This window comes from Saccopteryx leptura, chromosome X (assembly GCF_036850995.1).
Source record: "Saccopteryx leptura isolate mSacLep1 chromosome X, mSacLep1_pri_phased_curated, whole genome shotgun sequence".
NCBI lineage: Eukaryota > Metazoa > Chordata > Mammalia > Chiroptera > Emballonuridae > Saccopteryx > Saccopteryx leptura.
In genome coordinates, this window is record NC_089516.1 from 136,314,115 (window position 1) to 136,331,192 (window position 17,078).

Here is a 17,078-nt window from a genome sequence, read left to right on the forward strand (position 1 = left end):
CTCTTTGATGTCACTGATTCTATCCTCTCACTGGCCTATTCTATTAGCTAAACTTGCTACTTCAGTTTTCTGTTCACATATTGATTTCTTCATCTCTGTTTTCAAAGTTTCAATTTCCTTGGTGAAATACTCATTTTGTTATTTAATTTGTTTCTCAAGCTTATTAAATTGTCTGTCATTGTTTTCTGGTATCTCATTGAGTATTTTCAGCACTTCACGTTTGAATTATCCATTGCGCCTGACTTGTGGTGGTGCAATGGATAAAGAATAAACCTGGAACACTGAGCTACCTGGTTCAAAAACCTGGACTTGCCTGGTCAGGGCACATATGAGAAGCTGATGCTTCCTGCTCTTCCCCCCTTCTCTTACTCTCTCTCCTCTCTAAAATGAATACATTTAAAAAAATTTTTAATTTTTTTTTATTATTAACTTTAAGGTTTACATGTTACTGAATTTGCTTTCTGGTGATTTTTTCATTTACTTTCTGAACTATGTCTCTTGGGTAACCATGTTTTTCAATTTATTCTTTCTTGCTGGCATTTTAGAGTTGTATTGTTAATATATCTAATGAAAAACAACTAAAAAAAGAAAAGAGAAAGTGAAAATAAAATAAATATATAAAAATTATAAAATAATGACAAGTAAAAATAAAACCCACAAAATCCAAAGAACAGAAACAGAAAAAACATAGACAAAGTACCCACAAAAAATAAAATATGTAAAAATTAAATAAAATGAAATTTAAAAGAAAATAAGAAAAATTCAGTTTTGAGAGGTTTTTTGGTTTTCTTCCAGTAAGTGTCACTGTGTTATAAGTTTTAGCTCTGTGAAATTACTGGTCTGGCCTCTGCTGAGATGTTGCTGTTGCAATTATATAGGCAGGGCTACAGTCACCTTGGTGGGTAGGGCATGTTGTGAGGACTTTATGGCCCAATGGGCTTAAGGCTTTAGTAAAGATGATCTCAGACCTTCTTACACCCCCCCCCATGTCTCAAAAGGTGAGGGAACCAGAGAGCACCTCTGCTCTTTAGAGGAGAGAGTGGCCCTGGAGAGTTAGCTGTGGGATCTCTCTCTGCCACTCTCCATACCACATGAGGTGAGGGAGGTGGGGTATGGGGGCATGAGAATTGCACTTTGGTTTTCTCTGTCTCTGTGCCAAGTGAGGACTGTGGGAAGACTGCTGGACCTCTGGCTGTGACCCCTCATTCTGCCATGACTTTGGTTTAGTATCTCCCCTTCTGTCCCTCAATTTCACCACTCTTCCCAGCTCTCTGTAGCTCCAGCAAACAAAACCCAGACAGTCTGAGATTCCCTCCTTTCCCACCCTAGCAGACAACACCCAGACAGCCCAAGCACCCTCTCTCTATATAGCCCTAGCAGAGGGAAAAAACTGTCACTCAGTGCTTCCTTCTTCTCTAGTGCCCCAGTGAATGAAATTCTGGATGGTCTGGGACTCTCTCTTATCCAAATCCAACTACAGCTGTTTCTTATCTTCTGCTCCCTTTTTCAACCCTTCCAACCTTTAGTCCATTCTGTGCATGGATCTTTCAGGCAAGCCTGCAAGCCCAGCTGGGGTTGCTTTGCTGTGTTATAGCTGTTCAATTTTTTCAATTTCAAGGAGAGAAAGCAGAGGCATCTCTCACACTACTATTATGATGATATCATCCTGTGTTCACTACTTCTTTCATGAGACTCTTTCAAGACATTTTTTGAGACCATGTAAGTTTCACATGTTGACTTCCTTAAGCCACCTGCATGAGCAGAAACTAAGCTGGACAGAGAATTCACTGAGCCCCATCAATTTGAAATCCAGTTCTACTTTCTAGGACAGAAAATAGTAAATGAATAAGTAGAGAAGAAGTGAGATAACTGACATATATCAGCATGCATACATTATTATCTCACTGATCCTGTCAACAACACTGTGAAATACATGTTCTTATTATACTACCATATACCCATTTTACATTGAACCAAGTTCAACTTCAAAGACTATGTGGCTTGCCTAAGATCTCTGTGTCAACACGTAGTAGAGTCAAATCCAGGTGTGTCTGATCTGAATCCAAAACTCTGTTTTTCCACTGCACTGTAAATGTATGCAGACATAGATGCTATTGTAGATGTGTCCAGAATCAAGCAAGCATATGAATTGACCAGGAGGGAGGAGGTCCTGGTGGAGGCTAGGAGGCATAGATATGTGATGGCATCCACCTGCACCTTGAGGAAGGTTTCTCACATTGCTCAGCTGCCTCATAAGAGAAGGAAGAGGGCAGATGGCTGCATTTATTCAGTGGTTGGAATAACAGGATATTGAAGCACTGAAGAAAGGGTGAAGGGAATTGAGAAAGCTGTCAGGTGAAGAGTTTAAGAGAAGAAGTTTAAGCTTAATTCAGGAAAAAGGTAAAGCCCAAGGGTATTTGCTGAACAAGAGAAAAGCAGGGCTGTCAAGGGATTATAAGGGTCTATAAAATAAAGAGCTGCAATGAAAATGAGAGAATATAGTTTAGTTTATTTCTTTTTAAATCCTTTTTTCAAAGTTAATGAGAAAGCAGTCCCAAAATGCCCTGGAAAGTTCATCTTAGAAGCACCTGTTCCTTTTGCAATAATATCAGATAGTCTCTTGAAGAAAGAAACAATTCCAGCTAAGTTTTGAGTTCTTGTTATTAATTATATAGATAGATAGATAGATAGATAGATAGATAGATATAGATATATATATATATATAGATAGATATAGATATATAGATATAGATATAAATATAATATATCTGTATCTATTTGTATATCTATAGAGAGAGACAGAAACAGAAAAAGATTAAGATTTGAGAGTGTGGAAACATGGAGAAAGTGGAAAAATTAAGTTAGAAAAATCAATTCTCTAAAGCTCAGAAGTGACCCCACAGGCTAGGTAGTCATAACTAAAATAGGACCACATCCTGAATCCCAGAGACAGCCTTCCACCATTGAAATTCTTACAACACAAGCCAACTGAAGGTGTTGTGAGTCTAAAGGTAAAAATAAATAATGCTGGTTTTTTGTTTTGTTTTGTTTTGTTTTGATCTAGTGAGATACCCTGCGGTTGCATTTGCATTTGGACCACAATTAGGCTTTTGTTCTTCCAAGAGAAATTTGTTGTGAAGTCAATTGGGCAACTGAATCTTGAAAACAGCCCAGCCAGAGTGGCAGATCACCTTACAAGCCTCTGCAATTAACTATTTTCAAATGATAACAAAGTGTGAAGTTTACTGCTTATTTAAGAACTTTCTTCTTCATCCAAAGTAAATTCAAATACAATTGAATATCTGACCTTTTATTACTGGATCTCTGTGACTAAGAGTAAAGTTGAATTGTAATTCCTAAATTTCCATGTGTATACAGCACCATGAGAACATCATAGAAATTGGCTCTGTGCTCTGAAAAATAGGCTTAGGAATTACTTGGATTAAAAACAAAACCTTCCCTAAGAGATATATTTACTTTTCATAATGTTTTCTTTTTCATAAAGCTAAAGAATAGTTCTTTGAAATTTCAGTTTTTCTTGATCATGAAAATGCCACCAAAATTCTGAATCGGCCGAAGAGATATAATTCAGGTAAATTGGAAGAGTTTGTTCGAGGGAACCTTGAGAGAGAATGTATAGAAGAAAAGTGCAGCTTTGAGGAAGCACGAGAAGTTTTTGAAAACACTGAAAAAACTGTGAGTATTTTCACATCATCCCTCAGAGGCTTAGAATAGTACACCTAATAAAACAGAAACTTCTCTTTGTAATTTTAAAATATCTATGCATATATGTGTATTATAAATGCTATAAAAGAGAAAGATCAAATCCAAAACATTTTACTTTTTGAGGCAGTTTTTTTTAATTGTTAATTTGAGACAGAGAGAGAGACAAGAAGGGAGAGAGAGAGAGAGGAGAGAGAGTAAGAAGCATCAACTCAGTTGTTTCGCTTTACTTTTTCACTTATTGCTTCTCGTTATGCGCGTTGAACAGAGTGCTCAAGCTGAACCAGTGATCCCTTGCTCAACTTAGTGACCTTGGACTCATGCCAGCGATCTTGGGCTTCAAACCCATGACCTTTGGGCTCAAGCTAGCAACCTTGGTGTCATGTAGATGATCCCATGCTCAATCTGGCGAGCTCGCACTGAAGCCAGCGACCTCAGGGTTTTGAACCTGGAACCTCAGCATTCCAGGTTGACACTCTATCCAGTGCACCATTACTGGGCAGACCAAATCTACAACATTTTAAATGCCACAATTAACTTCTCCTCTTTTTCTTTGTAGACTGAATTTTGGAAACACTATGTTGGTAAGCAATTTATTTTATCCTCTAGCTTGTATGTGAAACATATGAGAATTATGTATTTTTTCTCTGTGTAAATACATGATATATTAAACTCTGTCAAAAGGGCTCAGATAAATAAATTCCACTCTTTTTATTATTAAGTGAGAGGTGGGGAGGCAGAGAGACAGACTTCTGCATGTGCCCCAACAGGGATCCACCCTGTAAGCCGTCTACCAGGGCTCTGCCCATCTGGGGCTGCTGCTCTGTTGCTTGGCAACTGAGCTATTTTGGTGCCTGAGGTGAGGTCATGGAACAATCCTCAGTGCTCAGGGTCAAATTTGCTTGAACCATTTGAACCATGGCTATGGCAAGGGGGGTAAGAGGGGGGAGGGTTGGAGAAGCAAATGGTTGCTTCTCTTGTGTGCCCTGACCGGAATCAAACCTGGGACTTCCACACATAGGGCTGACATTCTACCACTAAGCCAAAAGACCAGGGCATGTTCTGCACTTTTAACAAATACTGAATGGTGATATACTACAGGTTTATGCCAGCATGGGAAATATCAATTGGCAGATAAGCTTATTCCTCCATAGGGCTTCCAAAAAACAGTGTTACAGTCCTGGAAGCTGAAAGGAAGAAACAGAGATGATTGCATCTGGGGACTGAATGAAAGTTTGCAATACCCACTAGAGAACCAGAGAATGTTGATTGAATTAAATGTTTATTGCTTAAAAGTCTTCTTTATGATGGCCTATAAGGCTCTCCACAATTGCCCTGCCCCTTTCTTCCCATTGTTCCTCCAATCTAATCTATTGCTTTCCACCTCACACACTGGACCACAGCTACCCTGGCCTCCCTGATACTTCTTGTATATTGTAGGAATGTTCCCACTTTAGAGTATTTGATCTGGCTGTCCCTTTAATGTGGAATGTTCTTCTACTAGGTTTCACTAGGCTCATTACCTCACCTCCTTTGAGTCTTTGCCCAGTGGTGGGATTCAAGTAATTTAACAACTAGTTCTCTGCCCTAATGACCATTTTAAGTATAAAAAAGATATACCCAAAGGTAGTTTATTATTTCATGCATTTAATACTTAAATGAGAAAATACATGACATACACAAAACTAGATTATAAGAAAGTTTCAAAATATTAATGAAAATATATTAAATAATACTTGACAAAAAAACAATAAAATAGCTATTAAAGATATTTTCATGTTGCTTCTTCATTGGCGTCCTCACTTGCAATTTTTTCACCTATGTATATAGAATGAACATTACTACAGAACATTATTACTTAGAATAAGCTGCTGCACAGATGAACATTAAAAAATACTAAGGAATGTAAATTTGTGATTGCCACATTGGGCAGCTGCCCAGGCCCCACCTTAGAAAGAACTCTGATTACAAGTACCATTTTAACAACTGGTTCACAAAACTCAACAAAAAATTAGGTATAGGTTCTCCTGAACCAGTGTGAACCAGCTGAATCCCACCACTGTCCTTGCCCAAATTTCACCATCTCAATGAGGCCTACCTGGATCATCTATTAATACTTTAAACTGTTGTCCATAACTTCTTCACTCTAGATACTATATCCTGCTCTTTTATTTTCCATAGCACTTTTCACTATCTGAGGAATCATATATGTTCTTACTTATACTATTTATTATTTATTTTCCCACCTCACTAGATGACAATCTTCATGTTGCTAAGAGTATTCTACTGTTTTGTTTATTGATGTATTCCTAATACCTTGAACAATATCTCATAAAGGAACACTGAGTACATATTTGTTAAATGAATTTACTAAAAGGAAGAAAAGTCAAAACTTTAATAACAACTGAGTTTTTAAACTAATTTAAAATCAAGCAGCAAGATTTTGAAGCAGTGTAAATTTCACAGGTTGACTTACCTAGGCAGCAAATTCAGTGAGTTTCATTGCCGGAGTCCAGCCCCGGGGGGGAATCCAGGGGTCCCACAGGAAGAGACGGCGTCAGCGAAATCGAGTGAGAGAGCCGAATTCTTTTCTTTCTCTTTATTCTCTGGTTAGCATTTACTGTCAGGCATCTCTGCCAAATGCTAGTATAGCTCCCTTTTTATACACACACACTGAGTTACAATTACATGGTGTTAATTATTGCTTTTGTTTCACTATGTTTACATGTTTCCAGATAACAGTTAATTTATATCTATAAATCACAAACCAGGTAGCAAATCATTCAAAATACAAAATAACTTGAATAGCAATAACAACATCGGTAAAAGCTTTTAAAGTATTAGTACTAATAGTTAACTAACTTTACTGCTGTTGTGAGTTAAGGGGCAGAGAGAGATTAGCAGACGAAATCATTAAGGACTAACAATGGACCACCGCTTGCTTAGGTAAATGGCTTTGAGTTTAAGCAGTGTCCTACTTTTTCTCACAAAATTCTAAAAGGCTTGCCTTTAAAGAAATTGACATAACATTAAGAGTAGCTTTCACCCAAAGATATACAGAGTGCACTTGCAAGATAGCCTAGTAGCAACATGATTTCAGAAGACATTAACGGTTATTACTTCTATGGATTCCCCTACATTCCTCTCATTATCAAAAAATCTTGGGAAGTATATAAATCTCATGAGAACATCTCACTGAGAAAGCCTAGCAATTGCCTTTAGTCAAAAAACAATTCTCTTAGTAAAACATTCTTTTCTTGCCGACTGCGCTCTCATCCTAGGCCACACAATGGGCCATTCTACTATACCTTACCTAAGATACTATTGTCTAGTCAAATATTACTTATTTATTATATTTAAACACTAGTTTAGTTCTGACTCTATTCTTCTCAGAGTGTATCACTATTTGCAGATCAAATAAGCCAGAAGAAAGGAATGTTTCTCTACTCTATCACATGAAAAGGCTAGGGAGGAAAAATGTTGACTTAAGTGAAGGCCAAAAGGCGCTCTGTGCACAGCCACTGCCTCCTATCCATTCACAAGTCACAATCTATTCTTTCTAACATGATTAAGAAGAAATTCTCCTACAAACTTAACCCTTTACGAGGGATATCATAGCCAGCCTCTTATGTTTATGAGCCCAGTTCAAGGGACTTACAGGCTTTTCTGTGGAACTCAAACCCTCTGTCTCATTTCCAAAGAAATTACTACGAATCTACAGGGAAAGCACGGTACTATTATCCCTGTGCCATAAATAATAGCACACACCCAGAAAAGGGGGGATATAAGGCCAGATTAATTCAAAAAGTCAAAGGGGGAAGTATCATTGTATCTCTCCTTTGGGTGACTTTGTCAACCCGCAGCCATTGGTCTTCTCTGCTGTGACTTTGTCAATTAGCAGTTTTTGATCTTCTTCTGCTGTGACCTTGTCAGCCAGCAGTTGTGGGTCTTCTCCTGCTGTGACCTTGTCAGCCAGCAGTTGTTGATCGGCTCCCGTATTTCATCAATTTGACTTCCAGTTTGTTTTGTTTTTTTCCCCCAGTTTTTTATTCTGGAGATACCATTGGACTTGTTCATACTCTCATAACTCATAATTCCTCCACTTTGTTTTTAAATCATGGAGGAAGAAGAGGTTCCCTTCATTATAATGGCTTTTCCTGCCTTTCCTTGTTTTTGGTAATGAACACTACCATGCCAACTCTCTTTGAAGGTATTTCCCTACATACAGTCTCATTCTCTATTTCTATTCTATTTAAAACTTTGTACTTTGTGGTATATTTTTAAATCACATCAATTTGTAAATTGCCCCAAAAGTATTCCTAGCTGTATTTAAACTCCCATGATTCCTTCAATGTCCACTCCCTGTCTTAACTTTCCACCCCCAGCAGGGACAGGACAGTACCTCTTATTTTTCAGTGAGAGGAAGGGAGATAGACTCTCTCATGCACCTAGACTAGGATCCACCCGGCAACCCCTGTCTAGGCCCATTACTCAAATCAACAGAGCTATTTTTAGCACATGAGACTGATGCTTGGACCAACCCAGCTGCCCTCAGTGCCCAGGGCAATGCTCAAACAAACCGAGCCACTAGCTTCAAGAGGAGACAAGGGATAAAATGGGGAAAGGGTGAGGTAAAGAAACAGATGGTTGCTTCTCCTGTGTGCCCCAACTGGGAATCAAACCCTGGACATCCATACACCAGGGTGACAATCGATTCACTGAGCCAGCCAGCCAGAGCCAGGTCAGTACCTCTTAAGACCCATATTTTCAAGATGAGCTCCTGCCTTGTAAGTCACAGGCAGTGGTTAATGTATCTCAGGTAATGATACCTGCAAAACATTAAGGAAAATATTCTGTCATCAGTGCTTTGTCTATCAAAAAATAAAACACAAACAAGAAAAAGAAATAATATCTCAATGCCTCTTTTCACTTGCAACTGAGATTCCTAATTATCCCCAAAATATCCTATGCTATTTTACACTGTGTGGGCTTCCACATACAGCAGGACACAGGCTTGTCACTTGTGCTTCATTCTGTACCATCAACTCACCACAAAAAGAAAGTGGGTGAAGAAGGAATATTTTTCAACTATATTAACTAGCATTAGTCAAGTACTTCACAATTTAGCCTGACTAGACAGTGGCAGAATGGATAGAGCGTCAACTTGAAACGCAGAGAACCGAGATTCAAAATCCCTAAGTCGCCAGTTAGAGTGCAGGCTTACCTGGCTAGAACATGAGTTCACCAGCTTGAGTGAAGGGTTCTGGCTTGAGCGTGGGGTCGTAGATGTGACCCCATGGTTGCTAGCTTGAGATCACTGGTTTGAGCAAGGTTGCATTGGCTCAGCTGTAACCCACCAGTCAAGGCACATATGAGAAAGCAGTCAATGAACAACTAAGGTACCACAACAAAGAATTCATGCTTCTCAACTCTCTCCCTTCCTCTCTTTCTCTCCTTATCTGTCCCTCTCTCTGTTGCTCTCTCTGTCTCTGTCTTCCTTAAAAAATTACTTCACAGTTTATAGAGTGTCTGCCACATTTAGTCCTCATATCAGCGCTGAGAGCAAAATATTATTAACTTCATTTCACAAAGAAAGAAAATGAGGCTTAGGGGGATTAAAAGACTTGCCAAAAGTCACCCAGCTAGGGAGTCATGGAGGCCAGAAAAGAACCCAAGTACTCTAATATCCAACCTCTTGCCTTCACTATTACCATTCTCAATCTTCAAATTTAAATGCAGTTATGCATTGGTCTGGCCTGTAGTGGGGCAGTGGATAAAATGTCGAGGTCATTTTATCCACTGTAATGCTGTAATGCTGTAATGCTGAGGTCGCCAGTTCAAAACCCTGGGCTTGCCTGATTAGGACACATATGGGAATTGATGCTTCCTTCTCCTCCCACCCCTCCTCTCTAAAATGAATAAGTAAAATCTTTTTAAAAATGTAATTATTCATTAAACACCAACCTTACAGTCTTAAACAGGAACATATCACTTGGCAAGGTCTGGTCCTTTTTCGTCTTTTTTTTTTTTTTTTTTTTTTTTCTGAAGCTGGAAACGAGGAGAGACAGTCAGACAGACTCCCGCATGTGCCCGACTGGGGATCCACCTGGCATGCCCACCAGGGGGCGACGCTCTGCCCACCAGGGGGTGATGCTCTGCCCCTCTGGGGCATCATTCTGTTGCGACCAGAGCCACTCCAGCGCCTGGGGCAGAGGCCAAGAAGCCATCCCCAGCACCCAGGCCATCTTTGCTCCAATGGAGCCTCGCTGTGGGAGGGGAAGAGAGAGACAGAGAGGAAGGAGAGGGAGAGGGGTAGAGAAGCAAATGGGCACTTCTCCTGTGTGCCCTGGCCGGGAATCGAACCCGGGATTTCTGCACGCCAGGCTGACGCTCCGCCACTGAGCCAACCGGCCAGAGCCCCTTTTTTGTCTTTGACCCTACTGTCCGTGGCTTTGCCTCAGCCCAAAGTACAAACAGACAAGCAACCAACAGAGGACTAAATGCTAGATAAAATGACACTTATTTTAAAGATATGTCTCAGCAAATGAGTTGCTGCGTAGCTGGCTATAAGCCCAGACCCTTTCAGTGAAATATCTTAAATAATTAAGATCCACTGGTCTATAACAAAAAGGGCTAATGTAGCTCAATTTTTTTCACCAGTTCTGAACATCAATAATAATAAACCAGAGATAACATATTTTGTTTTCATAAAATCAGAACAAATTGAAGTTTTTGTGGTAAACCACATTGAATCAAGGAACAGAGAGGACAAAGTCTCATTTTTATAGCAAGCAGATTTTCCAGAGAGGGACTATTTCTGAAAAAGGCATATTACTCCTTACTCAATGGGACCTGGAAACATGCCACTGACAGAGAACATGATCCACATGTTACTGTTCTACCTAAAGTAGACTGGGATCTACATGCTCTAGATGACAGGAAGTTTGGTTCTAAAACATAACTGATAATTAGAAATTATTTGCCCCCTTTCTCTTATTCTTTCATTCTTATGTCATCTTCATCTCCCACTGTTTTATTTCTCATATGTTGTCTTACTGATTTAGTTTCCATTTTTCTTTCAGGGATATTTACTATCTTTGCTCAAAGTGCATACCAGTCTGCCTTCTGGTTCTAGTCATCTCTGTCTTCTGAAGCTTTCTTAGAATTATCGATGGAGGCAGAACTCTGTGAAACCAGACCTAAGGGCTCTTTTCTAATCCTGACACTTACTTCCCATCTTGCCTATTTCTTCCTCCTGTTTTCTTACTGCCAGTGTCTTCAAAGGCTTCCCAGAACTCTATAAATGTAGAAACTTTCAGAAGTTACAATGGCAAGACAGCCAATCTATACATAAAAGGAACCTTTTCAGAATCTTTTCTTTTTTAATTCTTTGTATTGAAAGTTCTTTCTCTTTATCAAGACCATTTGAGACCTAACTCATAGACAAAATATCTTCAAGCAGTAACAGATGCTTCTGGCATCTTTTCTATTGTTTAGAAACATTACTGCATATTATACTTAAAAGTTAAATTATAACATAAAGAATAAGGTTCACTTGCTCCATGCCTAGGCCACCAGTTCCTTGAGCAGTGTACCATATGTTATCTTTCTCAGCTTGCACTGCAAGACTTGTGATAGAGCAGGCCTTGTGTGACATAGAGATAATAACTGTTGAAGTGATGCTGTTTTTCAGGATTGACTCTGCCATCATTCTGTAAGAAAAGATTGAAAAGTCTTCTCACCCTATGGTGATACAGTACACTTTTATATTCAAATGTTTTTCTCCCTCTTCCTTTTCCCATTGCATGAACTATGTACATGCTTTCCTCAAGGCAATTTCCTCCAAGAGTGTTAACCAAAGAACCTTTGTCTGGTTTGCTTTTAGAAATGAATGAAGGCAGGGGCATCTCATAAGCATCTGGCTACCAGATCAACAATTTTTCTCTGACCCAAAAATCAGGTTCCCTTCCCCATGAGTTTGTGAAAGAAGGACTGAGCATTCTAAATAGTTTATCTGCTAATTCAATATTTTGACCTATCTCAAAGATGGAGATCAGTGTGAGTCCAATCCATGCTTAAATGGTGGCATGTGCAAGGATGACATTAATTCCTACGAATGTTGGTGTCAAGTTGGATTTGAAGGAAAAAACTGTGAATTAGGTAAGTAACTAGTTTTGGATTGATTACTAATGATTCATAATTTCCCTTTGAAACCAGATAAAACTTGGAATTACAATATGTATGTAGCATAATTTTCCCTTCAAAACAACATGAGATCTACACATTTAACAAGATTCAAAGTGCACAACATAGTATTGTTAACTACAGGCACTATGTTGTACAGAAGATTTCTAGAACTTATTCATTTTGCATAACTGAAACTATACCCATTTAACAACCACTCCCCATTTTTCATTCTCTTCTTCTATGTGTTTGACTACTTTAACCACCTCATATAAGTAGAATTGTGCACTATTTGTCTTTTTGCAACTGGCCTACTTCACTTATCATAATATCTTCCAGGTTCATCCATATTGTTGCATATGAAAGGACTTCTCTCTTTTTTAAAGGCTGATTAATATTCCATCACATAAACATACTTCCAAACCTTATAAACATTCATTTTATCTGTAGTCATGGTTTCCATCCAGGATGAGCTCAAAAAACTATATATATTAATAGCAATAATATGGTACATAAAGACACATGCAGCCCCATGTTCATTGCAGCGTTGTTCACAGTGACCAAGACATGAAAACAACGATAATGCCCTTCAATAGATGATTGGATAAAGAAGATGTGATACATATAAAAAATGGAATACTACTCAGCCATAAGAAATGATGACATAATATTATTTATTACAACATGGATGAATATTGATAACATTATACTGAGTAAAAGAAGTAAACAGAAAAAACTAAGAACTGTATGATTCCATACATAGGTGGGACACAAAATTGAGACTCATGGACATAGATAAGAATGCAGTAGATACCAGGGGAAGGGGAAAGGAGGAGGGGGAAGGGGGTGGAAGAAAGGAGAGGCATAAAGAAAAACAAGTTAAAGGTGACAGAAGATGATTTGACTTTGGGTGATGGGTATACAACATAACTGAATGTCAAAATGATGTGGAGATGTTTTCTCTAACTCTATGTACTCTAGTTCACCAATGTCACCCCGTTAAAATTAATTGTCTATATAAAATAAAATACAAAAAAAGAATAATAATATTTGATAGATAATAGGTAATGATGTTCCATTCACTTATTAATCTTCAACATAACCATGAGTGGTCAGTACCATTATTATTACCCTCTTTCTATGAAGTTGAGGAAACTACAGCTAAAAATCACAGAGGCAAATAAATGATCAAGCCAGGACCTGAATTTTAGATTGTCTGCCTAAAACCTATGCTTCTAACTACTATACACGAAATGCAAAAAATAAAATAAAATAAAATAAAAAAACCCCAAAACTGAACCCATAACTAAATTGCTTCAACATAGTCAAGCAACTATAGAATTGAGGTATGGCAAAGTCAGTTCCCTCATATAACAGCCACTGCTCCACATATATCAGCCACTTTACATGTTAAATTCATTGACAAAAATCTGAGCTCATACATTGATTACACTGAGTAACAGCAAAATTAGGTTCTATATGCATTTTCTCCTCTCAGAGCTTAAAATATTTTTTTTTGAGATTTTGGCAATTGGAGACATAAATCCCCAAAGTCCTTCAACTACTCATTTATTACCTCTGGATGTAAGATTCCTAGTATTGTGATTGTGAAAAGCACACAGTGTTAATGACAGATTCTCTTTCTACTCTGAAACTCCAGAATAACAGAGATGAAACCTTAAGGAGAGAATTTAACACCACAGGCTATATAACTAAGGGCAAAGAGTAGAAAATTAGCAGACTCTATTAAAGCATTAGAGCAATCCACCTGACACATAGATGAGAAAGGCACAAAACAAACTAAAATGCAGCAACTGCACTTGTCTTATTGAGAAAGGAAAAATCATCTGTTCAGAAATCCTTTCGGTATTAAAGAGAAATCCACTGATCATCTTCCTTTGAGATCTAAAGATAAAAAACAATAGAAATAGGGAAAGGAAAAGGTGGCAGGGACCGAACATTTTAAAAGACAGAAAAGAGTGAATGCAGGTGGATGAACTGGTATACTTAGCCTGGGTTTTCATTTCCTCAGATTTCCTTGTGAGGGAGCAAACCGATGCCTGGGTTACCTTTCCTGTAGGTATGTTAATTGGTTCAACATCTCTGAGGTGCTACTTTTATTTGAAAGGTTATCATTTCAAACTCAGATTTACCTAGATAAATTTGATACTGATATTATGGAAATCTACAGAAATCTTTGTAGTAGTTACTCATTTTCAGCTTAAACAATATAACTATTGGAGCTCAGAGAATAAATAACTCAATTACCTCAATTAATTTCAATGAAGAATGAAGGTTACATTGTAGGAAAGCATAATTGAAAATAGTATTTAGTATTAAATATACCTAAATGTATTTAGTTTAAAAAATAAAGACACTCCAAAAAGGAAAAAAGAATAACCCAGAGGAATGTAAATATAAACACAGAAATTTCCTAGCAGGTTTTGCTATATGTTTGAGACCATAGTCCACATAACAAAAGTGCTGGACCTATCTCAGTCCTCTCAGGTTCCCCATATTTTTGTTTGGTTGGACTGCCTCCACCACCAAACCTGGCTTCTGGATCATATCGATCTCTCCCAGCACCTCTTATTAAGGTTTAGAATAATCCTTCCAACTCAGTTAGTTCAGAAACAAAGTGATAATTCTCTCAAAAAGTTCTTTATTTCAGACACTACAGCAAAGCAATCGTGAAAACATACAAACTCTCATTTAAGATGTTGCTTCAAATTGAACTAAAGACTAATCTCTAAAGCTCCCAGATATCACAGTCTATGGAGTATCTGGATCCCAAGTCTCTCACCTCACTTTGGCTTTGAAAGGGAAGGGAGATTTTCATGGTTCAGATCTTTTTGTGTCCTTTTGCCCTTGTCCAAGAGGCTCCTCTTCGGGAGAGAAGGTACAAATATTCAGGACATGCTTTCTAGTTAGAAGAAGAACAATTAATTGGCTATTATGTCCCTTTGAATAGAATAAAGATTACTCTATGTTCCCAGCTATACATCATATCAGAATCATTTTCAGATAGATCAAGGTCTGTAAGAACTTAGCCATTACCATTCCTTCTAATAGTACAAGAGACATTTTCCTACAGTAAGATAAGATGGAAAAAAAAATCACAAGCCTATAAACACTTTTCTCATTTTTCTAACACATCACAGATTCTATTGTCTGATTTGTTATGTATTTCTGTGTATGAAGGAAAGAAAATGCCACTAGTTTAGGTGAATAATAGCATATTCTGTGGTAAATGTGTTAAACAGAACATCTTTTGCCCAAGCTTTATTTTTTACATCTGTGATTATATCAGGGTAGAAGAATGCAGAACAAAACAAAACAGAATCGCAATTTTGTGGTAGACATCAGGGGAATGAGAAAGAGGAGTCTGTGCCAACATTGAGAGAGAAGAACATGTTATAGGCACTGAGACCAGACTCTGAACCAGAAAAACCCCAAACCCAACAATGACACCTAAGTGCTCAATAAATTATTTTTTAATGAGTCCTATAGTGACTGTTCCTTAGATCCTTAACTATAGACCTTTCCAAAGGATATCATTGTGTTATTAAACTATTTTCAGAATTTTGAGTCTTTTATCTGAGGGCAAAAGATTGCTGAATGGAAAGCAATATTTTCTACTGTATGCACAAATCAGGCTGGAAAAGAACAGCAACATACTAGACTATGAAAAGCAAGAAAAAATGAGGAAAGTCATGGAGAGGTCTAATTACTTAGTTAAGGGCACAGAATCAGAATTGGGAGAAACACACTGAATTTATTTATTCCTATTATACAGGCCATGCACCAAACCAAGCTGGAACTACCACCTACCTCTGTTAACTTATCACAATCTTGTATTTACTGAACTCTTTCTACAGGTGATATTTGATTTGGTTGGACACTTTAGTCTGCTTTGTAGCAACACAAATAGTAACTAATCCTATAAAAGAGCCAGAAATGTAGTCACCATGACTGAGGAAAAAGGTCTTCAAAAATAAATTAAAAGGAACAAGTGATATTTTTTTGGATCATGCACTTAATGAATTATTGGTAGCAAAGGTTAAAGCTCAAGCTGGTTTCTCTTTATACCTGGCAACAGTTGATTGGTGATTGGCCTCTCTCATTTCCTGACATGTCAGTAAGGAACATGAGCTAATTATTATCTTAGCCTATAGTAGCCTATGTAAAAAAAAAAAGAAATATATATATATATACACACACACACACACACACACACACACACACACATTTAGTGAAAAGAGGGGAGTCAGAGAGATGGAGTCCAGCATGTACCCCAACTGAGGTCCACTGGCAAGCTCACTAGGGGGCAATCAATGCTCTGCCCATCTGGGCACCATTTTTTAGCACCTAACGTGGATGCCCTGGAGCTATGCTCAGTGCCCAAGGCCAGCTCGCTCAATCAAACTAATTGAGCCATGGTTACTGGAGGGAAAGAGAGAGAGAGAGAGAGAGAAAGAGAGGGCTGGGGGGAGAAGCAGATGGTTATTTCTCCTGTGTGCCCTGACAGGGAATCAAACCTGAGACCCACATTCTGGGCCGACGCTCTACCACTGAGTGAACCAGCCAAGGCAAAACATAATTCAAAAATTTAGATCTGTCACTGAAAATTCCATAATATACTACAAAAACATATAGTCAATCTGTTAGCCTGGATTCCCCCAGGAAAAAAAGAAAACAGAGTCTGTGACACAAGCTGATTTATTAGGGTGTGCAATTCTAAGGAGCGAGAGTAAAAGACAGGGAAGTGAGGTAGTGAGGAAAGGAGAACCAATAATAAGAAGAGTCTTCTCGCCTGACCTGTGGTGGCACAGTGGGTAAAGCATCACCCTGGAATGCTGAGGTCACTGGTTCAAAACCCTGGGCTTGCCTGGTCAAGGCACATATGGGAGTTGTGCTTTCTGCTCCTGCCCCCCTTCTCTCTCTTTCTCTCTCTCTCCCCATCTCTAAAATGAATAAATAAAAGCTAAAATAAATAAATAAAATGAAATAAATAAATTTTTTTTAAAAAAAGAGTCTTCTCTTCATCAGCAACTGATTGCTTGATCTCCTGGGACTGTTTTCCAGGAAGCCATATTCACTTGCCTCAGAATAGTCCAGCTGGGAAAGGGAAAGAAGTGAAAAAAATTGTTCATCAGCACTTGTATCCCGCT

The 17,078-nt window shown here is 38.3% G+C and overlaps 1 protein-coding gene across 2 annotated transcripts in view; it reads left to right on the forward strand.

The window, feature by feature from the left end:
* F9 (coagulation factor IX) overlaps positions 1–17,078 on the forward strand; it is a 46,480-nt gene that overhangs the window by 10,161 nt on the left and 19,241 nt on the right. For both annotated transcript variants that reach the window (XM_066357079.1, XM_066357080.1), the window contains exons 2-4: positions 3,533–3,696; positions 4,283–4,307; positions 11,770–11,883. In XM_066357079.1, coding sequence (XP_066213176.1) covers positions 3,533–3,696; positions 4,283–4,307; positions 11,770–11,883 — 303 coding nt within the window. The remainder of the gene's footprint in view (positions 1–3,532; positions 3,697–4,282; positions 4,308–11,769; positions 11,884–17,078) is intronic.